At 45.7% G+C, this 15,750-nt stretch overlaps 1 protein-coding gene across 4 annotated transcripts in view; it reads left to right on the top strand.

Moving 5' to 3' along the window:
- The window catches only part of BOC (BOC cell adhesion associated, oncogene regulated), a 74,909-nt gene that overhangs the window by 29,158 nt on the left and 30,001 nt on the right, over window positions 1–15,750 (top strand). For all 4 annotated transcript variants that reach the window (XM_079155384.1, XM_079155387.1, XM_079155385.1 and 1 more), the window contains 2 exons: window positions 9,568–9,742; window positions 10,360–10,638. In XM_079155384.1, the coding sequence (XP_079011510.1) occupies window positions 9,646–9,742; window positions 10,360–10,638 (376 nt within the window). In that variant the 5' untranslated portion in view covers window positions 9,568–9,645. The remainder of the gene's footprint in view (window positions 1–9,567; window positions 9,743–10,359; window positions 10,639–15,750) is intronic.

The following is a 15,750-nucleotide window of genomic DNA, read 5'->3' on the forward strand; positions in this document are numbered from 1 at the left end:
TCTTTTGCCAGAGTTAGGGCCCATATGACTGAGGTAGAGAACTAGGAAGAGGCAAGAGACAAGAAGAGCCCAAGGCTGGGCAGCAGAATGGGTGGCGCATCTTTTCATGGCTCTAGGAAAGTCAGGGAAGAGTAGATGAGTTTGAGTATATGTTTGTATAGGGCAAGGATTGGCTCTAGACTAGAGTAACTGGCTCTGTTTTTTTTTGTTGTTGTTGTTTTTTAATAAATTGGCCATTCTGGCTCCCACTAGTTCACATCCTCCCCTTTATTCCTGAAGACTTATTCGGGACACTTCTGCCCACCCTTTATATGCTCATGGTCCATATGGCTGGCCTGCCCTTGCCACCAGATTCAGAACACACTTGGTGCTCAGGGACTTCCAGAGTGGAAGATTACTGACCAGTGTGTTCAATGCAGGAAAGAGCCTGTAACTCCAAGGCTGGCTCACCCTAGCTCCAGATAGCCCCACCACCCCTTGCTGAGCTATCCTCTAGTGCATGCAACATGCTGAGTCTAAAGAGCCCAGAGGAGCACTGTGTAGAGAAAACCTGGGAGAGAAGGCTTCTCCTGCAGGGAGGGTAAGTGCTCTCCAAGTCCTGTAAGACCCTGCTTGCTTGTGTATCTCCTATTCTGGCTTCTCAAAGATTCTGGAGTCTTCAAGGAGTGGATACTGAGAAGTAAGGAGCTGTGGGTGGCTTCTGGATAGCATTTCTGATAACCAAATGCATTTTAGGTTCTAGAACCCAGAAATGAAATTGCACTTGGCCCCTGAAATACCCAGTGTACCATTCCCTGCAGGATTGTTGGGATACACGGTCTTGGTTATGTTAGGAAGCACAGATTTGTGATGTAACTCAGTGGAAGGTAAGCACAGTGAATGTACAGTATAGAAAATTTGGGAGGTTAAAAAAAAAAACAAAAAACAACACCCTGCTAGTATCTGCCTTGGTTTTAGTAATTTCATCTGACTTAACTTTGGTACTGGAAGAGGGGGACACATCAGTGGGGAGGCATATTGCTGCACCAACAGTGGAAACATTTTTGCTTCTACTAAAGCCTCTATACACCCTCAACACCCAGCTTCCCCCAGCCCCCATCCCCAATTGTGGTTGTCAGATAGTTTTCAAAGTCTTTGTTAGCAATAGTAAAACTCTAGAAGCTATGTCCAAAACTCTCCCTGTGTGCCAGATTCTACAGGATTCAGGATTCAAGGGGAATATATCAAAGTTCTCAGTTTTCCTTTGCTTTATTTTATGTCTTGACTTAATTTTGCATCCTCCCCCTCCCCACACACACACATACATACACAGTCATAGAACAAGTAGCTTTGTTTTGCAACTTATGAAACTATTCTTTGGGGAATTCTGCCATATCTTGGTTATAATTTTTACTCTTTCAGCCAAGTTGGGAAATTCGTGCTCTGTTCTCTTCCCGTAGTCCTTGTTCCTCCTTCCCTTTTGGGGACTGGAGGGAGACCACCTCTGACCTTACAGAACCCCAAGTTGATTGTCATACATAAACTTGTGACAAGGCCTGACCTGCTGGGTGGCCAACCCCCACAGTGCAGAGAGGTGCCTTGTGCCTTACCTTGGTTGTGCAGACACAGCTGTCACCTCTTCCTTGGTGCCAGACCCGCCAGAGGAGGACATGGGCCAAGGAGACAGGATGTGGGTCTTTCCACGCTGGGAATTCTTTCTCAAGGGGTTTCATCCCACTGCCACACCTGTGACCTTTCAGAGCAACTGTGGAGAGCTGGGAATTTGCCACAGACCTGACACCCTGGAGACAGAGGTGTCACTGGCTTTGGTGACTTCAAATTGGCTGGATTTGAGAGGGACTGGATGGGGGTTGGGGAAGAGTGTGAAAGAAACACCCGAACATAGACTGCTGAGTAAATGTGAAGGTTGCTGTCCCTGAAGGCCCAGCCAGGACACTGGCCGGCCCTCTGGCCCACCCGCCTTCCCCGTGTGTAGGAACCCCAGCCTGCCACATCTGCACACACAGCCCCACGTGCTTCCTGGCTGTGTGGACGCTGCACCCCTAACCTGAGGGGTTCCTCCTTCTCACTTCATCACCTCAGCACCCCCAACACCACCATCACCTTCCTCACTCCTAACCCCAAAGTCTATCCTTTTTCCAGCAGCCCAGACCTCTCCAGATTAGAACTCTTTCGGGACCAGACTCTTTTAAAAGGAAAAAAGAAAGAAAAAGGGGAGAAAAACAGAAAGTGGGCAACAGAAGAATGAAACCAGCCCGAAGGGCAGTGGTGCCTGGAGCTATCTCACTGCATCACAATGAATATGGACTCTATTAAGCTCCGTTCTGCCTGTTAGTGTCTCCCGGGGCAACACAGCTCCCATATGGCAAGCATGCAGCAGATTAGGGTAGGCCCCCAGTCACATTGAAGGCCAGGGGCTTGACTGGCAGTTGAACCCCCTCCCCACCCCCCTTCTCCTCACACTTGACAGGCCTGTGTTTATCTAAAGTGGGGGGAGTTGGGGGATGGGGGGGGGGGTATCTGGAAGGTTTTTGTCCCAGCTCTGAGATGGGAGAAGAGGCTGGAGGCTGGGTGGTGAGAGGGAAGTTGAGGGAGGAAGGAAGATGGAGGTGGGGTAGAAAGGGGAGAGCCAAGGAAGGAAGTCTTCATAAATATTCAGGAGCAGCTCTGAATGGAGAGAGAGAAATAAAGCAGATGGAATTGGTGTTGAAGAACAGCACAATCACCCTGTTTTGAGCTCTCCAAAAACAAAACAGAAGGAAAAGAAAGAAAGAAAGAAAGAAAGAAAGAAAGAAAGAAAGAAAGAAAGAAAGAAAGAAAGAAAAGGGAATAGCCTTCTAGGAGTGTAGGAGCTGCATTTATCCAATTAGCAGGGTTGTCAAATTGAATTTATATGGAAAAAGGCTGGGGGAATTGAGAAGAGAGTATAGAAGAAAAAGTGGTTTTATTTTCTCACTTTTTCCAGCTTAGCAATAAACCATCCTCTACCCCCATGGGTAGATATTTTTTAAAAATCTCTTCACAGAAATGAGGCCATTTTCTGGAAGGAGTGACAATGTGATTCCCCAGTAACTTTTTCCCCCAGTGCAGGAGGTAGGAGAGGATGAGATGCATTTTACCAAAAGCTCATTGGGCAAACCAAGAGATAAGACCTGTCCTTCACTCAGGTGGCAGAGGTAACTCTCTCTATGGGGGTTCCTCCCCAGAGCCTACACAGGCTCATTTCCTTTCTGCTTGCTTTGACATCCCACCCACCTGAGTGAAAATAGGCTGTTAGCAATTTGTTATAAATCACATTCAATGAGAGAAGCCCGAGTTTGCTAATCTCTCAGAAGTGTCACTTAGATTACATATGCCCTTGCTCAAAACCCAATACCTTCCGCCATGGAGTTAATTTCAAACTCTTTTCCTTGGTCTTCCACTCAGTCATAATGTTCTGATGGTCTCTTTTAATTCTAATACAGTAGTCTCCAATGTAGGGTACAAGCTCCCAAGGGGAAATACACATGGTTCTATTGGGTGTTGGAAGAAAATAGTAGAGACTCCCTTAATGTTTGTTTCTATCTAAAAAAAGGAATAGGGGCTGGGGATGGAACTCAGTGGTAGATCACATAGATTAAACCCAGCACTGCAAAATAAAACAAAATAATTTTTAAAAAGAGAATCAGTAAAGAAGTCCAGCTCTACTCATATTTAATATAGAAACTGGAAGTGGTTAACTGTCGTGTGTCACAATGGTATCCAAGACATCTCCCCTGGACGGAGGGTTTGACAGTAGGGATCTCACTTGCTCATTCACTCCCATTTTCCTATTTTCTCTGTTAAGTGGATTTACAGATTATATTATTTAGTTTTAACTAAATTAACTCTCACAAAAGGACAAGTGGCTTAAAGAGATTGCTGTAAAGAAACTGGATTGAGAATGCTGATTATCTAAGCACATGCAAACAGAAAGAAAAAGGCAGAGTTGACCCTTTTCAGGCCACATTAGGAAACTAAAAAAAACAAAAACAAAAACAAAAACATTGATAATGGAATCACATCTGATGAGAAGTCAACAACACAATTAACATGTGAGCAGACTATTTAAAAGAGATTACATCCATGCCATTATTAATGATTCTAATTCTAAACTGGCATTCTGTCTTAAGGCATTAACTGTTGAAAAACAATCATGATTAAGGGGGTCATTAAAATATGGTTTCACTTTACCTACTGTTCTTTAGATTTTAGTTCTGCAGCACAAGCATTTAATTTATAAATAAATATATGGGCATGTATTAGGAATGGTTGCCCAGAATATTTTACTCCTCGGCATTGAGGTAATATGTAAAGAACCCTGTTCCAGATCTTTCTGCTGCAGCCTGATTACTGGCTGCCCTGCACACAGGAGACCTGCTTCCCACCTGGCCAGTGTTCCCTGTTCACCTTCTTGTGGCTGAGTTTCAAACACCACATCCCGAGCACCTTTCTGAAAGTGCTCTCATTTGCCACATGGCACCTGTGACTGCCCTGGTGGTCAGTTAAGCTGTCGAAGGGCAGAGTGCTACGGTGGCTGCATGAGAGTAGTCTTCACATTTCAGTTGTTTTGGACAACAAAGTTTTTTTTTTTCTCATTTCCCATCTGAAGCAGCTTCCTTCCATCTTGTAGCTGTGCCTTGTGAAGTATGTGGCATGTGGGCGCCAGATTGGGCAAGGGAGAGACAGAAGGAAGCTGCTCTCCAGTTCCTGAGTGCCCTGCTCCAGGAGTGACACATGACATACTCACACTTCATTGGCCAGCACTAGTCACATGACCCTGAGCTAAATGCCTAGGAGGCTGGGGAATGACATATATGGATACTTGCTGAGTACCAGTGGATTTGTGTCCAAAATTTGACTTGAATCTCCTTGGACTGAAATCATCTTCAGGTACTCTTAGTGTACTTACACACTTGTATGTGGTAGATTACAGTAATATTTTTTCCAATAATATTAATAATTTAAAAAATCACAATACACCTAGGTTTTTAATAAAAGACTCATACACAGAATTCGGATAAGGACTAAAGGAAAAACATATTTAGAGACTGGCTAGAGTGTGACTCATGTTTAAGAACATTAAACCATTGTTATTGTCCCCTATTTGACATCAGAGTGGTCTGGGTAGATGCTCTAGATTTTAATTCAAACCTGTGCTGTGTGATGTGGCAACCACTAGCTCTACATGACCACTAAAAGATCCTTAGTCACATTGGCCACATTTCAATTATTAAGCTCTTATTGTATTACCATATTTGTATATTGTATTATTGTATTTCCTTGAGGTCCCTCCCATTTTAAAATGTTTCTTTTTAATTAGGTCTGGGGGTAAAGTACACTTCTTAAGTAAAAATGAACTTTTTACTGTATATTTTTAAAGGTATCCAATATTTTAGTGACCTTTCTTTCTTAATTCCTTCTAAAGCTATTAAAACTCACATATTCAGTCCTTTGAGAATTAAATTCACTTATTTCCCTGGCATCACGCCATGCCATTCTTCCAGGCAGGAGTTCCACCCTCTTTCTTGAGACCAGGAACTGCTGACACTTGCACCCAGCCACTCAGCATCCTGTCTGAGGAGCAAAGCTTTGCTACAAAATTGGGAACATGCAAAAAGTGGACCTTGGGGTAGAAATTATTTTTTCGTGTGAATAGCCCCTCTCAACCTGTGGAACAAAGAACTTTGTCCTATCTTATTATTCCTGCCATTAAAGAATGTTTTTAAGAAAGCCTCTTCATTCTGTCTGCTACATCATACTCTCTGTTTGCTCTCATCTTGGTTATTGGTCTCAAGACATCCAAAGGGCGTGTTTTGTGGTTTAGCTCCTACGGGCTTCCCTTTCCGCGGCAGCTGCTGTGGCATGGGTGTCCAGGGGATGAGACTGTGAGCTTTGTGGCGTTGTCCCACTCTTGGCCCGTGTAGTCAGCTGCCCTCTGCGGAGGAGGGGGAGCTGGCCTTCTCCAGATGATTCATTCTCAGTTGTTTGTAATTTTCTCAAAAAATAAATATTCCAAGCCTACAATTTCTCATGCTTGGTCTCAAACCCAGAAGTGTGTTTTGTTGTTGTTGTTTTTGGAAAGTTTCAGAAACGTCTGTTTGGAGGTGATTATTTCAGTGGAAAACATGTATGTCAGCAGTGAAACTTCTCAGACCTATTTTCTTTTTTGTGTCCAAATTACCCTTTAAAATGGCAAGTACCTAGACTTCAGTGAGGAATTCATGGCAAGAATTAATTTTCCCTTTTCCTTCTGCCTTTGATTTTTTTCCCCCTTGATTTCTCCTCTTTTTTCTGAGAAGATGCACGAGAAAATAGAAAGGATCCAGGCATACTTTGCATTGCCAAGGAAAACAACAGACCTTACGCTTGCTTCACCCAACTCTGAAACTGTACCGTGCTCATTTCACAATGAGACAAAGTTATACTGCAATTAGACTCTCCAATTAAAGCCTGGCTTGCCTTTTAAAAAATTAAAGTAAAATTATCTGTCACCTAAATCTTTGGAATTTCTCTCTCTCTCTCTAGAACAAATTCACAAGGTAGCCTGGTCCAAGAAGTAACTCAGTTTTCCCGGCTGGTAAACAAGAAGTTATCATACCTTCAGTGATACCTCTCACAATACACACCCAAGGTTTTGGTCATGGTTCTGTTTTTACACGAGTGAGACCCCATTGTCCTGCTTTGAGGTCATTAAAACAGCACCTTCTTGTCACTGTCATGAGGATTGATGAGCAAACCCCCTTCTCCGTCTTCGCATTACCTGCTTCTTGGCTGTCCCTCTCTCTCCCCTGCTGCATTCTTCTCTCTGGCAGCAGAACTGGGGTCTGTTTCCATTTTGAATCTTATAAATTACCAAAGGAGCAGAATAACAGGTTTTGTTTGCCTTGTCCTTGTTAATCAGGAGGGTGTCTGGGCTGAATTTCCTCAGTAAAACCTTTGCTGATTTTACAACCCAAACAACTCTGTAGCCTCTCTGAGCTCAGATAAGAAACAGCCCCCTGTCCCTCTTGGTCTGCTTCTCCTCTTTGCCCTTATTATTTCACATACATTTCATATACATTTTCAGTCTCCTTCCCTTCCTTCTTCCCTTCCCTTCCTTTCCTTCCTTCATTCCCCTCCTCTCACCTTCCTTGGGGCAGGAAAAGGAATGGTTGATATCAGTCTCCTTAAGGACTCAGGGAATCTGGGGCATGTCATGAACAATCTAGTTTCTTAAAATCCCACAACTGGGAACTCATACGTGTTCTACATTAATATGTCATCTAATTGGATAATAGTAGTTTAGAGAAATAATACAAGTATATGGAAAATTGAGAGGTTACCCAAAGCTTGCTTTTTTAGTATGAACTTTTCCTTTGGAAATCACTATTTTATGTCACTCTTATTCCAACTCCATTAAACACCTACTGGGTTCAGAGTCCCCAAAGACCTTTGGTATCAGCCTGACCTGTGTTTCAGTCCAAGCCTACAATCGTGTGACCCCAGGCAAGTTACTTCACCTCTGAAGCTCAGTTTCCTCACCTGTAAAATGGGGGTGATGCCGCCCCCCGCCTTGAAGGGTTGGTGTGTAGACTAAAGAAGACACTGTACACAGAGCTTAGCTGGTCCCTCCATCAGCAGCAGGCACGCCCAACTCTCTGCCATCAGTGCCCTGCCCAGCCCAACTCATATCTTTTGCAGCTGCATGATTTCACTTTGCTAGTAATATGGTCCTTTGATTCACTGAATTGTTTGAAAAAGAGCAAAAGCAATCTCTCCCCTAATAGGAGATTATTTTTGAATTGCCAGGGAAAAAAATTTGAAGTATAAAAACTTCCTTTTAAACCTTTTAGAGAATGTCTCCTTGTCCTTTCCCAGGGCAGTTGAGGAGTCTTGTAGGTCCTGCTGTGTTGAAGTCACAAGGCAGATGGAGGGAATAAAAATCAAGGAGAAATAACTCTTGGAAAACATTGTGAACATTGGTGTGGGGAAAGGCCCTAGGTCTGGTTGGGAGGGTGCTTCTTGGCAGAGTGAATGTGTCCTCTTCACTCTCTGCAGAGGCCTTGGAGAAGCCACAGGTCTAGCCACATTCCCAGCACCTCCAAGCACAGAGCAAGAGCCTCAAGCCCAGCCTGCAGTTCCCATGTCAGGTGTGTTGGCGTTGAAGGCTCAGGACTCCCTCTTCCAGCAGACTGTGCAGGTTCCAGAACTCCACCAACTACTGGCAACCCTGCTCTCTGCTAGGAAGCTTCATTACCTTCCCAGATTCTTCAACAGTGACTGTAAATCTTTAAAAGTCTCTGATTAGATCATTAGTCTAGAAGAATCAACATGTTGAATGTAGGTCACTTTCCCAGAAAGATATCAATGATATTGCCATATGCACATGATTCAAGAGGATTCACCCCGTCCCATCATTGGAATGATCCCTCAGCGTTATAGGAACTCAGCCTGATGCCTCCTATCCAGCAGGGTGGCGACCCACCTTCCTTATTTGCTAGTGTTTTAAAAATACGCCAGTGAAAAGCACGAAGCAAAACCTTGGTTTTGGCTGTGGTGCAGAGAGAGAGAGAGAGAGAGAGGGAAAGAGAGAGAGAGAGAGTTAGAGTATATACTTACTGTGTGATTTTTGCTGTGGAAGGGGAGAATTTAACATTCTAGGAGGATGTTAAGGGGTGGCTGATGGTTGAGATGCGTCACCAGGTGGTTGGAGGAGCCATGTGAATCCCCAAGGGAATATTTTATGGGTAGGAACACAAACCTGGGTAGTTGTCAAGAGTACAGATGTTGTAGAGATGGAAATTCCAGAATTCTAGGACCAGGGGTAGAGAAGTGGCAACCAGCAAGTAAAGCTGAAATCAAGCTCCATGCCCTAAGAAGGTGAGGGGACATGGCAGGTGTGTGACTTTTGTCTGGGTTTGTGCTGGGCAGTAGAGATTACAGATGAGCCAGACGACCCCATGAACACAGGCCCATTCCTGGAATAAAGAGCATTCACAGGGATTAGTCGAACTAGAGTCAAGGTGAGAAGACTCAAAGCAGGAGAGCCTTCATGAGATACAGAGACTGTAGGATTTGTTAATCAGGAACTTCCCCGAAGAGGGGGATTCGGCACACTTACATACGTGACAGTGCTGTTCTTCAGCGTGCCTCGCTAGCAGCATGGCATGCTACCTGGCCTTCAGCCAGCAAATGGTAAGAATGATCTCATCTGTTCCAGCTTCCGCACTGGACACTCACTGTCCTGGACGGGACTGTAGGTCTCAGCCTCTCCGTATCCTTGGCTCAGTGTCCTGGGCACCCCCATGTTGTCCCCTGGGAAAGGCTCTAGCATCCTTATTGTATTACATCACCTTCTAGCTCAAGGGCTGCCTGAGGAGATGCTTCTTTCAGATGAGAAATGGTACTGGGGGTTCTTTGGTCTTCCCACAGCATGGCAGATCCCCACCTGGAATGCTGCCAGCAGGTGAGAGGAAAGCAGACCTGTGGGGTGAGGCCCGGCCCCCAGCTGCCACCAAGACACGCCAGCGTTCTCACCACATCCATTCTCTCTCTCTCTTACAACAGTGTTGCAGGGGACTGCAGCAGCTCTGTGAGTGACCCTGGTGGCCTATGGGACGTTGGCTTGGGATTCTCTGACATACCATGCTGCATGGGACGATGACAACGCAGAGAGGAAAAAGGCCTGAGGTCACCCTCGCCTGGCTCATCTTGGCCACAGTGGGCTGCCTTGCTGAACTGAGTGAGTGCCCACCCGCCTCAGCACATCCCCACTGGAAGGACTCTGCCCTCGAGTTGGGTGGACACATAAAACATCTTACCATAATTCTTTAAAAAGAACACTTTGCTCCCACTGATCAGGGGCACACTCCAGAACACAAGATGAGAGCTATCATAACAACATCACATTGGTTACATGTTGGTATTTTATTTATTTCAAAGATGTACCAGAGGAGGAGGAGGAAATAATAGCTGTTGGTTTATCATAGGGGACCATCACAGGACCTGCATTGTTTTTAAGCCTCATGCAGCTCTGTGAGATGAATATGTTTAGCCTCACTTTACAGATGAGACTCAAAAAGGCAAGTGACATGACTTGGAAGTGGTGGCACTGGAATTCAGCCCAGGTCTGTCCAACTCTGAGCCTGAGCTCTCGCCTCTATGCCTCTGTGACACATCACCACTCTGGATCTCCAGAACAAAGACAGGCTGGGCGGAGGCGGTCGGGTTACTCAGAGAAAGATCAAGTTCTGGGTGCTCAATTCTGGAAGTTTCCCAGGGTGCAGTGCTTCTAAAAAGGTGATGTTGTTAGTTTGCTGGGGGCTTGATGTCATTGCTGCATCCCTGTTCTTTCTCCAGATGAGGTCCCTCGGGTCACCGTTCAGCCTGTGTCCACTGTCCAGAAGCTGGGAGGAACTGTGATCCTGGGCTGTGTGGTGGAACCCCCGTGGGTGAACGTAACCTGGCGCCTGAACGGGAAGGAGCTGAATGGCTCTGATGATGCTCTGGGTGTCCTCCTCACCCACGGGACCCTAGTCATCACTGCCCTCAACAACCACACCGTGGGACGCTACCAGTGTGTGGCCCGGATGCCTGCGGGGGCTGTGGCCAGTGTGCCAGCTACGGTGATACTAGCCAGTGAGTCTGCTCCTTTGCTATAGCATGGTACCACTCCTCTCTCCCACTCTCTTTCCCCCTGCCATTCATACTTCTTGTCATAAGTCATACCATAAAGGGGGCTTAATTGTTGAAAGTTTCAATCAGAGGGCAATGTTGGGGGCACCATGATGGCCTTGGGAATCTTCACTCTGAGCAGGACGGTGTCTGGAGCAAGCATCTGCAGAGGGTGAACAGTGCTGGGGGTCCCAGAGCTGGGCCATGCCCTGTGTCCCCCGCCTGGTCACCCTGTGATATACCAGCTACTGTCCTCCTGTCCCTCCATCCCCATCAACCATTCTCTCAGTAGTTATAGTCAGAGCTTTTACCAGGCTGAGTAACAGAGCCTGTTCTTCCCGGACTTGGGCTCTGGCTCTCCATGAGGGGCAAGTATATTTCAAATGCATGGAATGTAAGTTGTAGAGCATAGTGAAAATGAAATTGTGACAAAGAGACAAAGAAAACAGAAACCAACAAGAGATTTGTCGCGTTCAGTATAAATAGTTTATTAAAATCTTTGCTGACATTCTGCTTGATAAAGAATCAATGTTTTCAGAGATTTCTATTTTCTCTATTACATGACAAAGACCAACATATGGAATCCAAGGGCCAAATGGCCTCTAAGTTCCCTCCCAACGCCACAAATCTGGCAGATTCTGTTTCCAGGCACTTCCCTCCAGATTGTCTCTCATGACTGCTCTTATTTCTTTCATGCTTGTGAAAGTGAGACATGGTTTTTACAAAATTACCTAAGTATATATTATGTGGATTCCACAGAGCAAAGTGAGGGCCAAGTGACTTGACGTAGTCCCAGCAGGAAGATGAGACTTATCCAGGACAGGTATTCCAGTCACCGTTATCATGGGCCCATCCTACCAGGTCAGGTGGGAGTAGTCAGGGTCAGCCATCTGGCACACCACCTCTGTGTGTGATTACCACTTGTGTGTACTATGTCCCAGGCACTGTACCTGTGTTATCTAATTTTCCACCATAATAAGGGAACCTGAGGTTCAGTAGATTAAATACTCTACTGAAGGCTGCAGTGCAGTCCCAATCCTCATTATGATATGCTGAACCTGGAAGTATAAAGAACAGCCTCCATCTTGGCCTTTTCCTGGAGCCTGAGGTGTAGGAAATAGGGAGACTTGTTGAGATTTAAATGGCATTTGAATTTCCACTTTGAGATTTCCAGAAAATCATGATTTCCCTCATGATTTAGCAGTGTCCCCTTATCCCCAACAGCCCTGCTTTGAGCTTCCATGTTGCCATCACCACCCTCGTGGATAACAAGGTTCCAGGAAGTTCATGATCCCATGTCATGGGTCATACCTGAGGCAGCAAGCTTCTGAAATTCACCTCCATCCTTGTGGGCTGGCGCCCTCGAGGTGTGTGAGGCATGAGCTCTGGCAGAAGAGTGCTAAGAGATGGGGAAGTAGAAAAGCAAGGGAGAAATGCCCTTCCCTGTCCTCTGGTCCCAGATTCCCTGGAGGGACGTCCTCTATGGGATAGTGGAACACAGGCTGCTGGCTGTGCTCCTGTTTCTTTGGGAAATAATTGAGCAACCCAGCCCTTTTCTGAGGGGAGGAGGCAGAGCATGTCCTCAGCTATCTCCCCAAGGGGCCAGGATGGCCCTGAGGGAGCACCATTTGAATCTGAGTGCCAGTGGGTGGTGGCCAGCTGGGCCTGTATGTGTGTGAGGAGGGTGCTTGGAGGTTTAGGTGAAGAGGTGGAGGTGGGGGAGAGGACATCCCACCACATCAGCAAGGGCTGCATTGGGCTGGGGGTGTAGCTCAGTGGTGGAACACTTGCCTAGTGTGCACAAAGCCCTGACTTTTGTCCCCAGAACCACTAAGAAAAAGTTTTTAAATGGAAGGGTTCTAACTTCTTTTTACACTTTCTACTTCTCCTTTTATATTTTGAAATTGTGATTGAATATAGACATTTTAGAATATATAAAAACAATGTCTCCCTCAAGCCTGCCATCTCTAGGAAACCACCATTATCATTTGGGCACATACCCTTCCAGTCTGTATCCATATCCATATTTTTACATTGTTGTAATGATGCTGCTGAATTCCAGTGTCTACTTATTTTCTTCCCTTTGACATTGTATATATAATAAGCATTTGCCATTGACCATAAAATAATTTAACTTTATTCTTTATTAACAAGTACGCAGTGCTTACAGTAAAATACAAAAAGTGTATTAATCTTTAGTGAACAACCCAGTGCACTGTGTAAACATCACTCTCACACATCCCATCATGCCCCTTCCTGATTGGTCTATCCACCAGCCCTCAGCAAAGCATGATACTAACTGTGGATGGCCCTAGAACATCCCCAAGTGGTTCTTCCATAAGGAACTGAATTATTTTCCTATTGCTGGGCAATTAGTTCATGTCCAGCTGTTCATTATTATAAATAAGACATGCCTTTTAGCAACTTTGTGCCTTTAGAGGGTATCTGGGAGGGAGATTTCATCTACAAATCATCAGCACGTGTCTGTGGAAGCTCAAGAAATTCCATAACCATTCATTCAGGCTAATTAGGAACAAGGCTGAACCTTTTAGTGTTTGGAGAAGGAACAGTTGGAAAGGAGAAGATTGATTTTGGAGTCCTCCTTTTGCTTGAAGGTATATCTGTGTGAAGAGAGACAATTTATAGATAAATTTATTTTTTTAGAAAATTCCTGGCTGCTGCTCTCTCTGGTACTTGCAGGGATGTGTGGTTGGCAGAGAGGACAAAGGAAAGAGTTTGGTTGCAGCCCAAGAAGACACAGTGAGAGAAGAAGGGGCATGTGCAAGAGTGGAGCAGTCTTGTCTGAAAGCCAAGAACCATTGGCTTGTCATTTAGACATGAATCACAAGTGAAATGTGTGGGCCTGAGTGGAAGGAAGGAGAAGCTCTGGAAATGGCTGGGGGTCTGTGTCTTGGAGAGGGAGAAGCTGGTGGAGTGGAACTGCAACCTCCCAAGCTTGGGGGAGACAGCAGTGGGGTGGTGGGAAGGCAGGTGGGGGAGAGAGAAAGGGGTGCTGTCTTTGGGTTAATGCCATCGGGGGATTTGGCCCGGACTCAGCAGTTAGATTAAGTTTCTGAAAGCACATTCCTGAGCAGAATGAGGGCTGTGTTTTGCTGGTTGGCTGGTGTACAAGGCGACTGCAGGGTAGATGGGACTCTGCGTCTCCAGGAAAGGCTGGGCACATGCATGTGCACCCACACACTCTCTGCATTTGCCTTCTTTTCCTCCGTCTTCTGGAGCCTGCCTTCACGTGTTCATTCTCACACAAAGCGGGTGCTGTCTGGCCTACCTGGCAGCATGCCGCCTCCTGGCCTAACTCTTAGTGATCACTCAGAGCTTCAGATGATGGGGCCGAGAACCCGCTTGAGGATTCGGGAGGCCGCTGGAGAACTTTCCTAGCCCAGGCCTCTACGACTCCAGTGTTGCTCCTGGTTTTCAGGTAAAATGGAGTCAGAAGTTGAGACCACCCAAAAAGTCTCACCTGTGTCTTCTCCCCCTCCACCCAGGCTGCCCTGGCCATGTGGATAGGGTGGCTCTCACTCTGAGGACAGGCCATCTCACGCTCCCCTGTGGAGAATTTTTCTTTCCTATTTAAACTTTATCTTTGAGAAATCACTCTTGCTGCTAATGCTTCACTTGGGATCACCTTGTCTGATTCTTATTTGTAAAATGCTTTTGATTTTGATTGTCTTTTTCCCCTCTTTCTTCTCTCTTTCTTGTCACAAGCTTTATACCAGGTGGTATAAAGCTCTACATGGCTCAAATATTCCCACTGTGTTCTTGAACGAATAGCAGATACCACCAAGGGAACACCAGACCCCACAGCCTATCGAGGAGGCCCAGCAGTTCCTCAGAGCCACCATGCCACGGAGAGGCTATTCTTTGTCCCCTACCTCTAACAACCTACCATTCAAATAACTCCTACCCAGTCCTTTACTTTTAACTTTTTCTATTCTTTAAGCAGTTTTTCCAATTCTCCAAGCATCCAAGGTCCCAGTTGTAGTTGGAAATAAAATAGACAGTAACTGGAAGGTTACCTACCTATAGTTTTATATGTGGAAATTTTAGTTTTCAAGCTAATGTGGAGTCTTCAGTTGATGCTGGTATGATTGAGAGCAGATCTGGAACCCTCCATAAGACCTTTTATTTTTATTCTTATTTTTGGTACCAGGGATTGAACTCAGTGGCACTTGACCACTGAGCCACATCCCCAGTTCCATTTTGTATTTTATTTAGAGACAGGGTCTCCCTGAGCTACTTAATGCCTCATTTTTGCTGAGGCTGGCTTTGAAGTCGAGATCCTCCTGCCTCGGCCTCCCGAGTCACTGGGATTACAGGGTGGTGTGCGCCACCTTGCCTGGCTCCCTAAGACTTTTGAGCACAAAGATCAGGCGTGTACTTCTGAATGATCCTTTCTCTGGCCTCAGAGATCAGCAGGCGAAGAGACTGACAGGAAAGAAAGGGTTCCCTCCAAAGAGCTGCCTCCACGACTCTGAGGAAACATCAGAAAGGAACAAGGGGCCCTTTGTGACCATAATGTAATTTACCCCATCAATACAATGAAGAGCCATACTAGTATAATGGGAAAAATAAAATTAAATTTAAAAATTCTAGGTTTAAGTCTTTGCTTTTCACTTAAGTGTTACATGAGTTTGGATAAATCATTAATTGCTCAGATTACCAGTAGTGAGGAATGAACCTGACAACAATCACGTCACCAGACACAGGGTCAAATGACAAAACATATGATAGTAGTCTCTGAAGCATTTTAGAAATTCCAGACTTTATTGTTGGTCCATTTGGTCAGCAAGTATTTAAGGAGCATCACCTTGCAGGAGACTCTGGGGCCTGTGTCCACCCGCTGCTACCCACCTCCATTCCGGGAACAGCCTCTAGGAAGACAGGAGTCTAGGGCATTGCAGAGCTTTCTGTCATCACCAGAGCTGAGAGAGGATTGGCAGGACAGAATGCCAGAACTGACCCATTCCCTGTGCATTGGCTCCCTGGGTTCTCCAACCCAGATTCCCATTCCTGGTTGCCCTTGAGGCCAGCCGGGATGTCACTGTATTTGTCAGT

This window comes from Sciurus vulgaris (assembly GCF_902686455.1).
Source record: "Sciurus vulgaris genome assembly, chromosome: 10".
NCBI classification, from domain to species: domain Eukaryota; kingdom Metazoa; phylum Chordata; class Mammalia; order Rodentia; family Sciuridae; genus Sciurus; species Sciurus vulgaris.